At 41.6% G+C, this 17363-nt stretch overlaps 1 protein-coding gene across 2 annotated transcripts in view; it reads right to left on the reverse strand.

The window, feature by feature from the left end:
- NNT (nicotinamide nucleotide transhydrogenase) overlaps positions 1-17363 on the reverse strand; it is a 77664-nt gene that overhangs the window by 33032 nt on the left and 27269 nt on the right. Inside the window, exons 6-9 of one of the 2 annotated variants that reach the window (XM_060236028.1) lie at positions 8091-8179; positions 5825-6012; positions 4682-4815; positions 2571-2762 (exon numbers count right to left, since the gene is read on the reverse strand). In XM_060236028.1, the coding sequence (XP_060092011.1) occupies positions 2571-2762; positions 4682-4815; positions 5825-6012; positions 8091-8179 (603 nt within the window). Of the gene's footprint in view, positions 1-2570; positions 2763-4681; positions 4816-5820; positions 6013-8090; positions 8180-17363 lie in introns of both variants that reach the window. The other variant, XM_060236029.1, reaches the window with a different exon arrangement.

The raw sequence follows: 17363 nt of genomic DNA on the forward strand, positions 1-17363 counted from the left end.
ATGAACAGAGTCTTATTGCAGTTTGTGACTGAATAATTACAGGACCAGAATGGAGACAGAGCTATATAAACATGGAATCACCACTATCAAACCACTTGCATAAGAACATAAGAGAAGCCATGTTGGATCAGGCCAATGGCCCATCCAGTCCAACACTCTGTGTCACACAGTGGCAAAAAATTTTATATATACACACACACTGTGGCTAATAGCCACTGATGGACCTGTGCTCCATATTTTTATCTAAACCCCTCTTGAAGGTGGCTATACTTGTGGCCGCCACCACCTCCTGTGGCAGTGAATTCCACATGTTAATCACCCTTTGGGTGAAGTACTTCCTTTTATCCGTTTTAACCTGTGTGCTCAGCAATTTCATTGAATGCCCACGAGTTCTTGTATTGTGAGAAAGGGAGAAAAGTACCTCTTTCTCAACTTTCTCCATCCCATGCATTATCTTGTAAACCTCTATCATGTCATCCCGCAGTCGACGTTTCTCCAAGCTAAAGAGTCCCAAGCGTTTCAACCTTTCTTCATAGGGAAAGTGCTCCAGCCCTTTAATCATTCTAGCTGCCCTTCTCTGGACTTTCTCCAATGCTATAATATCCTTTTTGAGGTGCGGCAACCAGAACTGCGCACAGTACTCCAAATGAGACCGCACCATCGATTTATACAGGGGCATTATGATACTGGCTGATTTGTTTTCAATTCCCTTCCTAATAATTCCCAGCATGGCGTTGGCCTTTTTTATTGCAAACGCACACTGTCTTGACATTTTCAGTGAGTTATCTACCACGACCCCAAGATCTCTCTCTTGGTCAGTTTCTGCCAGTTCACACCCCATCAACTTGTATTTGTAGCTGGGATTCTTGGCCCCAATGTGCATTACTTTGCACTTGGCCACATTGAACCGCATCTGCCACGTTGACGCCCACTCATCCAGCCTCAACAGATCCCTTTGGAGTTTCTCACAATCCTCTCTGGTTCTCACCACCCTGAACAATTTAGTGTCATCTGCAAACTTGGCCACTTCACTGCTCACTCCCAACTCTAAATCATTTATGAACAAGTTAAAGAGCATGGGACCCAGTACCGAGCCCTGCGGCACCCCACTGCTTACCGTCCTCCACTGCGAAGACTGCCCATTTATACTCACTCTCTGCTTCCTATTACTCAGCCAGTTTTTGCAAGAGTTTTGCAAGAGATTTTGCAAGAGATTGCACAGCAGTAATCTGGCAGCAATGTAAAATGACACTCATATAGATTGTTTTCGCACACAGCTCACCTCACAGTCACAATCCTGTTCCCTCCACAGTGTCTGGTCGAATTTCCCACCATCTGCGCCGAAGTTACAGGAAGTGTCGCAGCTTTTGCGTAGCAAACGTAAACCACTAAAACCCAGTTTACGTTTGCTACGCAAAAGCCGCGGCACTTCCTGTAACTCCGGCGCAGATGGTGGGAAATCCAACAGACGCTGCAGAGGGAACAGGATTGTAACTGCGAGGTAAGCTGTGTGCGAAAACGGTCTTAGATTCCCAAATTGCTAACCAGGGTTTTACACTAGGGGGAGCTGCTCACAAAGCTGTTATGACAAAAACCAATGAAGGAATATCAATGGCAATTATCTTTTCATAATAAAGTGACATTTAATTCCTCTCCTCTCAACTGGGTATGCCTTGCAAGATGGTCAAAGGTATGGTTAACAGATGTGATATTCTTTCCTGCTAAATCCTGTAAAAAATGAAGGACTTGGACAAGGGAGAAATCATACAGATTCCAGGATAGCAGTACACACAGGGGTAGAAACAAAGATTTTCTCAGCCTAGTGCTAAGAAACACTGGAGTAATGGCGCACAGTATTTAACATTTTGAATGAACATATAAAGCTGCCTTATACTTAATCAGACTCATGGTCCATCAAAATCCATCAAAGTCTACTCAGACTGGCAATGGCTCTCCAGGGTCTCAAGCTGAGGTATTACATGCCTACTTGTTTGGACCCTTTGAGATGCCAGGGATTGAACCTGGGACCTTCTGCTTACCAACCAGATACTCTACCACTGAGCCACCGTCCCTCCCCTTCAACTAAACTGGCTTGGTTCTCCTTAAATCAACGGACTGATGAGACTACTCCAGATTAAAAGACACATTGCAGGCATAATCAAATCAACATTAACAGCACATAATGATAAAAATGAGGCTACCGATCCTGCAGCTGTACTTCAAAACACCACAGCTTGGACCCTGAGTCTTGTTTCCACTTGCAGACATGCAGAATGACTGCCAAGATCCCACAGCATTGGGCACCCTTCCCCTCACGCAAGACCAGATCTTTAAATGAGCTGAAAAGTGCTGAGCACTAAAGGAATGCAGTCAGCAATACAAACCAGCCTCTGTAACAGATGAAGTGGGACGCAAGCGGAAAGGTGGTTTAGGTTTTAAGCCCCTGAAGGCTCTCCATCAGGGGGAATTTCATAACATAGGCCAGATGCAAATCTGATTATATATATCTGAAGGCATCTTAACCACCACCACCACCACCACCACCCCGCCGACAAAGTAGGCCCACTCACCTTCATTACCACTGTGCCTCTAACAACGTGGTCCAAAGTACCGTAATCAAATTCATCCTTCAGGTCAAAGTAGAACTTCTCTTTGTCTGGACTGATGGCCTTCAGCAGCTTGGTGATGTTGTTGGAATAGAGTGTGCTGGCTTGGGTGGCCATTCTACTGGGGAGGTCCGTATAGCCTATGTGGGTAATTCCCTACAGAAAGCCAAGGTTACGGATTTATGAGTAAGGATGCAGAGATGTTATCACTGAAAACAGAATGAAAAAGCACATTTTTGAAAAGCAACATCATCTATTTAAGGCATCCGATTGGCAGCAAGGTACAAGAGAAGGAATGCACGCGCACCCTGTAGCCCTAGTGCTGCTGCTCAGGTTGAACACAGGCTGCAGATGCAGTGCCTCCGGAGTCCACCAATCACACCTGCTGTACCTGTGCCGTTGCTACCAAACTCCAGTGCCCATCCCTGTTAACACCTGAGCAGTGGTTTGAATCCAACCAGGAGTTTCCATGGCAAGCAGCATTTCCACATACATAGCATGAATTCTGTTGCCTTCCTCTCTCACTGTAATCCAAAATGGTCTCCTGAAACACTGCTCCTTGAATCACCTGTCCCAAAGGAGCAGCATTTTTTGGAGGGGGGAGGGGCAGCGGTTTTTTGGACTGCAGTGGAATGGAGAAATGTTACAGTGGATCTGAACCATCCTAATATGCACAGATGTAGTGAAAAGAATCCTGATTGCCTTTTTTTTTTGGTAATTTTTGTGTAACATCTGAAGCTTTTTATTATAGCAGCAGCAGCAGCAGCAGGAGAAGAAAGAAAGAAAGAAAGAAAGAAAGAAAGAAAGAAAGAAAGAAAGAAAGAAAGAAAGAAAGAAAGAAAGAAAGAAAGAAAGAAAGAAAGAAAGAAAGAAAGAAAGAAAGAAAGAAAGAAAGAAAGAAAGAAAGAAAGAAAGAAAGAAAGAAAGAAAGAAAGAAAGAAAGAAAGAAAGAAAGAAAGAAAGAAAGAAAGAAAGGAAGAAGAAGGAAGGAAGGAAGGAAGGAAGGAAGGAGGAAGGAAGGAAGGAAGGAAGGAAGGAAGGAAGGAAGGAAGGAAGGAAGGAAGGAAGGAAAAAGAAGACAGCAGATTTATACCCCTCCTTCTCTCTGAATCAGAGACTCAGAGCAGTTTACAATCTCCTATATCTTCTCCCCGCACAACAGACACCCTGTGAGGTGGGTGGGGCTGAGAGGGCTCTCACAGCAGCTGCCCTTTCAAGGGCAACTCCTGCGAGAGCTATGGCTGACCCAAGGCCATTCCAGCAGCTGCAAATGGAGGAGTGGGGAATCAAACCTGGTTCTCCCAGGTAAGAGTCCACACACTTAACCACTACACCAAACTGGCTCTCACAAGCTAGCCCTCTTGAAGAGAGCCAACTCAAATACTTTATAAAGGGAGTGTGAACTAGATCTCCCACTGTCATATAAAAAAGACATTCCCAGGGCTTAGAAATACTTAATGAAGGCATTTGACATTTTTTACAACAAAATGATAGGAACATCCTATTGGCATTACCTGGATGGCCCAAGCTAGCCCAATCTCTTCAAATCTTGAAAGCTCAGCAGATCAGGTTAATACTTGGGTGGGAGACCACTAAGGAAGTTCAGGTCACTATGCAGAGGCAGGCAATAGCAAACTACCTCAAAACGTCTCTTGCCTTGAAAAATTTACAGGGTCATCATAACCTGGCCACAATTTGACAGCACTTTACACGCACATGCTATTCTATAAATTTGTATTAGTATTTTACACTTGGGTAGAAGAGCACTTTATATCAATCGAAGGAGATTTAAATCAGCCACACCCATGGTGTCAAACCTGGATCAGGGAGGCACTGATTGGAATCCCTGCTCAATTATGAACCTTACTGAATGTCCGCAGGCAACTTAAAATCTTTCAGCCTAGCCTAACCTCAAGAGGCTTGTGCAAAGATACAAACATATCTCCATGCATGGCATCCACAGCTGTTTGCAGAAACAGACACATTATGCAATGATAAGACAAAATACAGATTAGATAAGGTCCATAATTGCAAGTGCCAATACAACTAGATGTAGCCATTATGAAAGTCCGTACCTTGTGAATACAGAGCTCTCCTGGCTTGGTGGTTTCAATATTTCCCCCTGCTTCAGCAGCTAGATCTACAACAACTGATCCTTCCTTCATCAACTCAATCATATCTTTCTTAAACAGGATAGGCGCTTTTCTACCTGGAAAAGAAGGACATTTTTACAATACCACACCAACTTGGAGACATGGCAAGTAGTCACACTTTCCTCTAAAAATATTTTGTCTTTTTCAATGCAAATTAATATAGACATCTAGGCCATGGGTGTTTTATTTTAGGACTGCATTTGATTAAACAAGTCCTTTATTGTATGTACTTTTATGCACTCTGTTTTACGTATTTTATTTATATTGTAAGTCACCTTGGGCTCTGTTAGGAAGAAAGGTGACTAATAATTGTTTTAATTATAAATAAATAAATACTTTAAAAGTCTCTCAAGGTCAACCTTGTCTATTCTGACTGGCAATGGATCTCCGAAGTCTCAAGTTGAGGCCTTTCACCTCATCTACTATTTGTTAACTGGAGATGCTAGGGGCAGAACATGAGACATGTGGCATAGATGAATAATCCAAACTGCAGATCAAAAAACAGTCCCCCTGACTGGCTCCCAATCTTCTGATCAGGCCCTTCACAGGATTAATGAATTTATTTTGTCTGGAGGATACAGCCATGGCAAACACATCAAGAAAGCGTGAGGCCCAGAGCTTTTTTTGTAACAGGAAGTCCTTTGTATATTAGGCCACATCCACCAGATGTAGCCAATCCTCCAAGAACTTACAGGGCTCATTACAAGGCCTACTGTAAGCTCCAGAAGGATTGGCTACATCAGGAGTGTGTGGTCTAATATGCAAAGGAGCTCCTGCTACAAAAAAAGCCCTGGTAAGGCCCCACAGGCAGCACAAGAATTCACACACATTTAAGCCAGCAGCAGCAGCAAAGAAATTGTATCTACCCCAATAAAATGAGAAGATTCTCTAGTGATCCCAATCAATGTTGGTTTCAAGCCCACAGCTGCAGAAGTCTGACCAAGAGATGCTTGGCACCATTTTTTCCGAAAGCAAGTTAATTCAAAACTCTCTACAAATCCGGCCAAGTCAGCACATTCTATTTCAACTTGAAGAAAAATCAAGTCTGTTTCCCCAGAGACTCACCAGGTATGAGTGCCGTTGTGATAATAATGTCGACCTCCTGGCACTGTTTGGCAAAGAGTTTCATTTCAGCATCAATGAATTCTTTGGACATCTCTTTAGCATAACCTCCCTGTCCTTCACCAGATTCTTTTATGTCCACCTCCAAAGGTTCGGCACCGAGTGATTTGAATTGCTCCAATGCTGCAGCTCTAGAACGCAGAACACAGTGTAAGGAGCCAATAAGATAAAAACAGCAAAAAGCACAGTAGTGACAGGACAACTATGGTTACGGGGCAGCCATCTATTGGCTATCCCACTACACTGGGCAGCCATCTATTGGCCCTTCTATTATTTATTTATTCTATTTGTAGCCCACCCTCCCCTGTGCAGCAGGGCTCAAAGCAGGAGACAACACTTCCAAATAAACATTTGCAGTCAATTTAAAAACAACTAAAACACCATAAGCAATTCAATAACAATTTACAGATGGTGAATAAAACGTACACCGATTTGTGTCCTTGCCCCATGGGGGAAGAGGGAGGAAGAAGCCAAGGTAAATGGAGACTACTGCTGTCCTCAACCATAGGCCTGGTGGAACATCTCTGTCTTGCAAGCCCTGTGGAATTGCATTAGGTCCTGCAGGGCACAGATACCATGCGGCGGAGAGTTCTACCAGGTAAGTGTCAGGGCTGAAATAGCCCCGGCTCTGGTTGAGGACAGCTGGATACTCTTCAGCTGTCTGGCACTGATTAGAGCCTGGGCCTTTTCCATCACGGCTTTGTGAAATGGAACCCCTGAAGAGGTGAGGAAGAGCCTCCCTCCTCAGAGAAGATGATGATATTGGATTTATATCCCGCCCTCCACTCTGAAGAGTCTCAGAGCGGCTCACAATCTCCTTTACCTTCCTCCCTCACAACAGACACCCTGTGAGGTGGGAGGGGCTGGAGAGGGCTTTCACAGCAGCTGCCCTTTCAAGGACAACCTCTGACAGAGCTATGGCTGACCCAAGGCCATTCCAGCAGGTGCAAGCGGAGGAGTGGGGAATCAAACCCGGTTCTCCCAGATACACCACTACACCAAACTGGCTCTTCAGTAGGTGCTCTAAGGCCTCACTGTTTGCCAGGGTCTGAAAGATAGGCATCTTATAAGAAGGGAAAGGGGCAGGGAGTTGCAGCCTGCTATTTTATTTTTGTATAGCTGGTGTTTTAATTATCATTGCAAGCTGCCCTGAACCAAGAGAAAAGGTGGGATAAAAATGTTTTAATAAATCACATCATACCCTAAAAATATGCTCTGCAAAAAGTTAAAAGTTTCCATCAGAGTGTTTCAGATAGCTCCAGTGGCAAATTAATCACATGCAAACTCCTTGAACTCACTTAGTAACTCACCCAGGCCAGAAAATTCCAGTTGGGGGGGGGATAAAAAAAAATTTGGATGGAGGGCCCCCCTCTGGCAGCCGGCACTCTCTCCGCTGCCACCTTTCTCCCCCCAGCTCTGGTGGCCCCACCTCCCTCCACATGGCACCTTCCCCTCCCTCCCACCCACTCAATCTCAATCTCACTATCAGACACTACCAGTGCTTAACTTGCTGATCACGCCGGGAAGCCGGCATAGACACCGTTGGCTTCTGTGCGGCTCTTCCCAGCAATCACATGATCAGCCGGGGGGGCCCACCTTGCATGAGCCGCAGGAGCCCACACTTTACTTTTTTGCCCCATTGGTGGGTAGGTGGGAAGAAGGGAGGGGAAGGTGCCATGCAGAGGGGGGTGGGGCCGCCAGAACCACGGGGAGAAAAGGGGGGGCCAAAAAGGTCCGAGAGGGTTGAGTGGAGGGCCTCTCTCAGCCCCACCTACCTCACAGGGTGTTTGTTGGGCAGGGGGAGGAAGATAAAAGAGATTGTAAACTGCTCTGAGATTCTGAGTGAAGGGTGGGGTATAAACCCAATATCAGCTTCTTGTTTACACAGCAACATCAGGATAAGCGGTTACAACTGCTGGTATGGCCTTGGGTCAGCCCTAGCTTTCACAGGAGTTGTCCTTGAAAGAGCAGCTGCTATGAAAGCTCTCTCAGCCCCACCAACCCCACAGGGTGTTTGTTGTGGTGGGAGGAAGGTAAAGGAGATTGTGACCGCTGAGATTCAGAGTAGGAGGCAGGATATAAATTCAATATCATCTTCTTCTTCCTTACTGAGATACATAGGCAAAACTATGTATGCAGACTGAGGAAGGGCAGGATATAAAGCAAAACAATGTAGAGCAAGTTATAATTTAAAATGTGATGCCTTTACCTGGTATCAAATCCACGAACTACAGCTCCCATTGACTTGGCTGCTCCTGCCGATGCTAACCCAGCCACTCCACCTCCAATGATCAGAACCTAAAGCCACACTGGGTATTATAACTGAGTCATACACAAAAACACATCTGTTTAATTAATATAGAATATCTGCTGGTTTCATGGCCAACAGATTTTGACACTAGCTAGCTTAGGAGAAGATTCTAACCAAGGGTTTTGTGCAGGCGTGGAATTCTAGCAGGAGCTCCTTTGCAAATTAAGCCACACGCCCCTGATGTAGTCAATCCTCCATGAGCTTACAAAAAAGTCTTGTAAGCTCTTGGAGGATTGGCTACATCAGAGGTGTGTGGCCTAATATGCAAAGGAGCTCCTGCTAGAATTCCAACCCTAGTTTTGTGAGATGTAAAGTTTGTCCTTGGTGCTGGAAGCTGGTAGGAGGGCCAAAAGGAACAGAGAGAATTCCAAGTATCCACATTGATTTTGTACACATCCACCCACCCTTCTGTTCCCTGGGCCCATGCTTACAATTTATATCATAATCAAAACATGTCACCCCACAACACCATGTTCTGAGAGGATAAAAATATTGTCAACATACCAGATTGGTTTCCTGGTGTTAACATGGCTTTAATCAGCACTGGCCTTGACTAAATACTCTCCATTAGAAACTGGGAATCTTTACTGTCAATTTACTAGTTTATCTAAATCTGTTCTCAGAAAAAAATTAAAACACTTTCTAAAGAGATATAGGCATCGGCAAAAGAGATACTAGACACACACACACAAACACACTCCTTTCATCCACATAACTAACGTAGAAATGGAACCCTGCACTCAGTCTCCTCCTTTTGTAATTAATGGGGCGAGCCCCTATTTTCCTTCATTTTTTATCTCCCTGAGATCTCTCCTATAGGGACTCTCAAAGTAAGCTGTGGGAAAGCCACAATAATGTTTGAGGAGGAACTCCCAAGGCATTAACAACTCTTCATTACTGAAAAATGCAGGCCTAACTGAACTGACATGGGAGAGGAACAAACCATTTAAGGGAATTAAAATACACCAATTTAACACAGATGTGATATTCTACTTGTTACTGGTTGGTGCTACTTAATCTTAGTTAGCCTGTTCCATTCACAGGCCAGGACTGGAGAAAAACAACACACTCACTCCATGTAGAAAATACTCAGTATAATCCACAATAAGTGATTTTTGTAAACTCATAAACAATTCAATGTTACAGATAATAAACCATCCTATGCACGACACAACTACTGTCTAAAGAACCATGCCATTTTAACTGTAGTCCAACGAATGATAAAAGAACGTTTTCAAATGCCAAAGGATTGGCAGTGGCGTTCCAGAAAGAATTTAGAAATTTGGAAAGCCAGGAGATGTGTTATGGCACTTCAACTCTACTGAACCTATGAGGTCCCTTGAAGAAGGATACTTCCGAAACAAAACTGGACCAATTCTTTTATCATTCGTTGGACCACAGTTAAAATGGCATAGTTCTATGGACAGTAGTCGTGTTGTGCATAGGATGGTTTATTATCCGTATCACTGAATTGTTTATGAGTTTACAAAAATCACTTATCGTGGATTATACTGAGTATTTTCTACACTGAATGAGTGTGTTGTTTTTCTCCAGTTCTGTTTACCTCTGTGGTCCCAATCTCTGCTGATGCCATTCACAAGCCAAGCAGAAAGCTGTTTTATCAAGCTAAGTTCACTGCGTCAAAAGATTTTGCTACTTGGACAAATAGGAAAGGAAGCTTCTGCTCCCTACCTAATATATTTCATCATTGCTCTCTCACCATGGGACTTTGCTCTTGCGCTCTAGAGAAACACCACAGAGGCCTGTAAGAGTGCCATTTCTCTCTGACCTGTGCACTGCTGTGGAATGAAATTCCAGGACTGTTTTGTTCTGCATCTGGTTACATTCCATTCCCTCAAACTTTCAGTTAGCTCTTAGTATTGTTGCTATAGCCAACAGTAAACTGGCTGTACCTAGTATAGATAAAAGCCAAATAAGCAAGGAAAAAAGTGATTGGGAGACTCCACAGCTATGCAGAAAAATACCTGAGAGAAAAATCTTTTCCCAAATAAATGGCCTTAATGTGCTGCAGAAGGGATCAGATGTTGACTGCAGTTGAGAACCAAAACCACACAAAATTCAAGATCAGAGATCCAAAAGTTGCCCGTTATTTCTACAATGTTTACAAACACTCTATCATTATCAGAAGACAGCCGGGCCTTTGTCTGGGTGGATGCAGAAAGCCAAGAGGCACACCATTGGCCCATACAGCCTATGGTATGAACAAGACTGTCAGTTCAGACCCACCTGAAGACCTCTAGAAGTGCAGGCAGTGATAAAGCCAAGCTTGTTTACAGAGCACCATCAGGATAAATGGTTCCTTACTGAGACACACAGGCAAAACTAGACAGGTCCCTGCCACAAAAGAGTTCCTAATCCTTACCAGAGAATAGGGAAACCAGGGAGGAAGGAGACCCAAGGCAAAAGAGACAAGTGACTTTGGAACCTGAACACACTAAGGGCCAAAATACATAATACATTTTTAAAACAGGCTAACTTGTTTTTCCTGCAGCCACAGGGCAGCTGCAGGGAAAGCCATTTTTAAAGCCTGGGGGAGCCCAATTCAGCTTGGTACTGCAACATGGAGAAAGGAGGGTTTCCTGCCACTCCCACCATTTTCTTGCAGGGAAGAAGGAAGAGGAGGAGAAAAAGAAAAAAGAAGAAAAAGAATGCAGATTTATACTCTGCCCTTCTCTCTGAATCAGAGACTCAGAGCAGCTTACAATTGCCTATTTCTCCTTCCCCCACAAGAGACACCCTGTGAGATGGGTGGGGCTGAGAGAGCTCTTACAGCACCTGCCCTTTCAAGGACAACTCCTCTGAGAGCTATGACTAACCCAAGGCCATTCCAACAGCTGTAAGTGGAGGAGTGGGGTTCTCCCAGATAAGAGTCCGCACATTTAACCACTACACCAAACTGGCTCTCTGCTTCAGGGAAAGTAATTTTTTTTTGTTAAAACAATTTTTATTTAGTAACATATGGCAACAATATCTTATTCCTGCATCATTAATAACTTCTTTTTATCTATCCCATATATTACTTTCTAACCACCCCTTCCCCCGTTACTTGACCCCCACCGGTGTTATTTACTTATAATACTAACATTAAAAGGTACCCTTAACTAGTAAAAACAAAAATTTACATTCTTCTTCCTTCTAAGACTTAATCATTATCAAAAATTGTCCAATGTCCTTTTATTTTCCACTCTTTTTCTACATATCTTCTGAACTTTTTCCACTCCATCTTAAAAACTACTAAGTCATAGTCTCTTAAAATTCTTGTTAATTTGTCCATTTCACTCCATGTCATAACTTTTACAATCCAATCCCATTTCTCTGGTATTTTTTCTTGCTTCCACAACTGCGCATATAATGTCCTAGCAGCTGAAAGCAAGTACCAAATTATAGTTCTATCTTCTTTTGGAAATTTTTCCATTTGTAATCCCAACAGAAAAGTCTCTGAAATTTTCTTAAATTCATATCCCAAGATCCTAGAAATTTCTTGTTGAATCATCTGCCAATACTTTTTTGCTCTTTCACAAGTCCACCACGTATGGTAGAAAGAACCTTCATGTTTTTTACATTTCCAACATCTGTCTGACATCTTATTGTTCATCTTTGCCAACTTTTTAGGAGTCATATACCATCTATACATCATTTTAAAACAGTTCTCTTTAATACTATGATACGTCGAAAGCTTCATAGAGTTCTTCCACAAATATTTCCAAGTTTCCATCTGTATTTCTTTATTTACATTAATTGCCCACTTAATCATTTGAGATTTCACTACTTTATCTTCCGTAGACCATTTTAAAAGTAATTTATATAGTTCTGAAATTAATTTTTCGTTGTCTCCAAGCAGAACTTTTTCCATTTCTGTTTGCTCTTTCCTTATTCCTTCCGTTTTAATATCATTATCCACCAAGCTCTTTATCTGTTGCATTTGGAACCAATCATATTTATTATTCAGCTCCTCAGCAGTTTTCAATTCTATTTTGCCACTTTGTATTTTTAATAGTTGATTATATGACAACCACTTTTCTTCACCCGTCTCAGCTGTTATTTTTATTACTTCTGCTGGCACTATCCATTACGGTTTTCTCTCATCTCCATATTTCTTATATTTCATCCATGTATTTAGCAAATTATTTCTTATATAATGGTGAGAGAAAAAATCACCCATTTTTTTTCCATAATACATATAAGCTTGCCAGCCAAATTTATTTGCATGACCTTCCAACGCTAAGAGTTTTTTGTTTAAAGCATCATCCATTGTTTTATCCACACTAAACAAACTGCTTTGTGATATAATTTTAAATCAGGTAATTGGAATGCAGCTCTCTCTTTTGCATCTGTTAAAATTTTCATTTTAATCCTTGGTTTCTTCCCAGCCCACACAAACTCTGAAAAATTTTTTTGCCATCTATTAAATTGTTCACTGTCTTTCACAATCGGGATAGTTTGAAACAAATACATTATTCTTGGTACAATATTCATTTTAATTGCAGCAATGACAAATTAAGTTTATTCCATTTTAACATATCTTCATCCATTTGATGCCATAGCTTCTCATATTTTTTAACAAATCAATATTCTTCGTTATCTCCATACCCAAATATTTTGCCTTAGAAGTAACTTCACAACCCGTTAGCCTCTACAATTCCTTTAATTTACTTGCATATTTTTACATAGAAGTTTTGATTTTTCTTTATTAATACAAAGTCCCACCAATTCCCCATATTCTTGTATTTTAGCAAACAACAAATGTGTGACTCGTATGGGATTTTCATTTATAAACATTATATCATCTGCAAATGCTCTATATTTGTAAATAAATCCTTTTACTTTTAATCCTTCTATTTCTTTATCTTCTTGGATTTGCATTAGTAAGATTTCAAGAGTCATTATAAACAACAGTGGGGAAAGCGGACAGCCTTGTCTTGTACCTTTGCTAATTAGCATGTCTTCTGTAAGATCTGCATTTATACATAGCCTTGCACGTTGTTCAGTATATATTGCTTTTATCGTCCTTATAAAGTTTTCCCCAAACTCTATTTTCTCCATTACTGCAAACATAAAGTCCCAATTTAAATTATCAAATGCTTTCTCTGCATCCGCAAAGAATAATGCTACTTCCTTTTTCTGGATGTCTTTCATAATATTCTACAATATTTACAACAGTTCTAATATTGTCTCTTATTTGCCTTTTGGGGAGAAACCTCGCTTGATCTTCCTTTATAAAATTTGTCAAATGTTGTTTAAGCCGTTCTGCCAAGATTCTTGTATATATTTTATAGTTATTATTTAATAGTGAGATTGGTCTATAATTTTTTTACATTTGTGACATCTCTATCTTCCTTTGGAATCAACGAAATAACAGCTTCCTTCCATGTATTTGGTATTTTCCCTTTTATTCTTATCATATTCATCAATTTCTAAAGTTTCGGTATTAACTTCTCTTTGAAGGTTTTAAAAAATTTAGCTGTATAACCATCTGGCCCAGGTGCTTTTCCATTTTCCATTGCATTAACTGCTGCTTCAATTTCTATTTTTTCAATTGGATCATTCAAAACTTTTCCCATATTTTCTGTTAAGGGTGCCATTTTAATCTTTTGTAAATACTCTTCCATCTTTTCTTTCTTTAACACCCTTAAATAATTTGGCATAATACTTAAAGAATTCTCTTTTTATTCCTTCTTGATCTACTACCTCTCTTCCATCCACCACAATTTTATTAATAATTTTACTTTCTTTTTCTTCAGTTGTCAGGCCAAATATTTTCCAGGTTTATTTGCTCCCTCGAAAGATTTCTGCTGCAATCTTTTCAGATTCTTCATCCTCAGGTACTCCTCTCAGATGTATCTGGGTCCCTATCAATTTGCAGTCATGAATTGCCACTTTTTCTTTTATTTTTAACAAGGTGGAACCATGTACTTTTACTCTCCCTTCCACCTCTTGCACTTTTTTTGATGTCACCACAGTCTCATTTCTGAGATCCTCTATATCTTTTTTTAGCTCTTCAATATCTTTTCTAATTTCTTTTTTGGAAGCAGTTATCATCTCCTTTATCCCTTTCATTATCCTGGCTTCATCTAATTGGTCCTGCATTTTCTCCAGTGAAGCAGTCCTTGCTCGGGTTTGCTTGTGATCTGACATGCAAAAACACCAAAAATTTTGACATCACCAAATTAAATTTCAACTATCAGATTTAAAAGAGTGAGGCTTGCTTTTTTCAATAAGCCTAATTTCGCTGTCCTCAGAGCCTCCTGGGCACAGATATTAATTTTTAAAGTTTTTATTTTCTCCAAAATGGCGGTCGCGACTTTCTGCCTCACTTAAAAAAAAATTTCCTTTTTTCTCTAGAGGCTTCTAAAATGGTTATTAACAGTAATGTCCAATAGTATTTACCTTATAATCGTCACCTCTGTCGGCTCCACCAATTTTTAATGTCCCAAACACTTTAAAAGTTTTATTTAAATTTTAGCCTCCTAGCAATGGCCGCCGATGTTTTTCTATGATATTATAGTTTTAGAGTAGGGTGGCTGCTTCAATGATTTCCCTTTTCCATCCGATACTTCCTGCTTTGCTTGCCACCAAATCCTGTTTTCGCTGCTAGAGAGATCTCACAATACTTGACGTATTTCCTGTGTTGGCTGTGGGAGCTGCAAATCTATGACAATGGGGCTTTTTCTCCAAAACCGCAAGTAGACAAAACAATAAATTCCTTTCCACTTTTTAGCACTGTCCTTTAAATTTACAAAGTCTAAATTTCGCCCCTTCTCCCCTTCTTCTTCCAAGCTTTCTAGATTTTAATTTCCCACCTTCTGATTTTATTTTGTTTAACTTTAATTAGTCCCGGAATGAAAGATAGCAATCTGTACCTTTTCTGTAGTTATCCAGATCAACACCGGTCTTGTATAGCTTTAGATGTTTAGCAGTATCAAAGAAGATTAGGATCCTGTCGAGCTTATGTCAAATAAATGACTCTGGAAACTTCTGCAGATGATGAAAATGCAACTCGTCTCCAGAGACCCCTCAAAGCCTCAAAGGAGCACCCCCCAGGACTCCCTTTTAGCCAAGGTAAATCTCCTCAAAGTTTCCTGTGCATATCTTGGACTGATCTCTGACTGAGAAAAGTAAGCAGTAGGCATTAGATTGCCTTCCACTACCCCGAACAGAAGTTCCAGCCTGCTCCCCTTCTGAGAAGCAGTTCAGCTTGGCATTTTCCAACCCCGGAAGTCCAGGGAAAGTAATTTTTAAAGCCTGGGGGAGCCCAATTCAGCTTGGTACTGCAGCATGGGGAAAGGAGGGTCTCCTGCCACCCCCATCATTTTTCAGAGACCAAACAGCCCAAGCAGGAAGTTATCTGCATAACTCTAAAGCTGCATGTCCTGGGAATTCTCCACGTGCAGCTCCAACCTGGACCCAATATTACAACATGCACTGTGAGACTTGGCTCTGAGAAAGCAAGAACTGAGGATCATAAAATATGCCAGAGAATACAATGCCAGAGACTACAAATGATCACCTCTCCTTGTAATACATGTGCAGGGCTGTCTGTTTCTGTGATTCCTTGCAAGGATACTGCGTGTAAAATTCAAATCTTGGCAATCCAACTCTTTTTCTTAAATAGAGTTGCAACAGGTTTCCAGATGTGCAGGCACAAGGCCAACTAAGATCTCTGAAGGTGTAGGGAGAGCCCAACAGGATTTTTCTTATCAGGTGCAGAAGCAGCAGGATTAACTATGCCAATTTAGGAAATATACGCAAGCTTACTTAACTTGAATAAGTTTATACTGTTGTGGAATTCAGCTTCCATTGGCTCAAAATGACTGGCTAGCAGAATACCCAGTCCTGACTTTTATAAAATTGTCATGCAGATCCTACACATCTAAATCCACTTTTCCCACAAGGTCAAGATCTGAGCCATCCTTCTGAACAATCCCAAAGATCCTGGACTTCAATGCTTCAGCTGTGAATACATGCACTACACACCTCACACGCACTGCATTACATACCGCTTTCCTTTAGAAACACACTAAACTGAAGGCTAAATTCTCCCAGTTACTACAATCATGCAATCTGAAAGACAAGCAGAAAATACAGGCATGCAGCCTTCACAACTACTGCGGTAACATTTATTTTGTACTCCAGAGTCTGCTCTTGAGCACATAAAGAAGCCACCCATGAGAGGCATGAGGAAGTTAGGAAAATGACAAGTGTGTCTGACATCAGAATGCTGCAACTAGAAAAAAAAAACCTGCACCTATTGAATGTCAGTCTTTACATGAGCACATGAAACTGCCTTATACTGAAGCAGACATTCAGTGTGTCAAAAGTCAGTATTGTCTACTCAGACCTGCAGCAGCTTTCCAAGGTCTCAGGCAGAAGTCTTTCACATCACCTACTAACTGACCCTTTTCACTGGAGATGCCAGAGATTGAACCTGGGACCTTCTGCATGCCACACATGCTCTGCCACTGAGCCACAGCCCCTCTGCTTCCTTACCCTACTTGATAAGAGCACAAAACACTTTTGCTATATTTGATCAGGGATTCCTACTCTGTTCAGGATCCAGCTTCCAACAGGGGCCAGGCAGATGCATGTGAGAAATAATGGTCTTCCCACCACCACGCTGGTATTCCAAGCACACTGCCTCCATGGAACATGCTGGTTCCATCAGCTGTTACTGCTCATGGTTATCAATAGACCTATTTCTCCTTGAATTTTTCCTTCAGGGGAGGGACGGTGGCTCAGTGGTAGAGCATTTGCTTGGGAAGCAGAAGGTCCCAGGTTCAATCCCCGGCATCTCCAACTAAAAAGGGTCTAGGCAAGTAGGCATGAAAAACCTCCACTTGAGACCCTGGAGAGCCGCTGCCAGTCTGAGTAGACAATACTGACTTTGATGGACCGAGAGTCTGATTCAGTATAAGGTAGCTTCGTATGTTCAATACTCTTTTTTAAGACATTAAGCTGGCAGCCACCCTCTATATCTCACAAGAGCAAAATTCATTTTAATTACGCATTTGATTAAAAGTACTTCCTTTTGTGTATCCTGAATCTACTACCAATTTCCTGGGTGACCTTGAGCTCTCATCTGAGGGAGAAAGAAAGTTTCCAAACCATTTGATTCACACAACTCCATTTTTAGAATCCTGTTCTCTTTCCCTC

The sequence above is a fragment of the Heteronotia binoei genome, chromosome 4 (assembly GCF_032191835.1).
Source record: "Heteronotia binoei isolate CCM8104 ecotype False Entrance Well chromosome 4, APGP_CSIRO_Hbin_v1, whole genome shotgun sequence".
Lineage (NCBI taxonomy): Eukaryota > Metazoa > Chordata > Lepidosauria > Squamata > Gekkonidae > Heteronotia > Heteronotia binoei.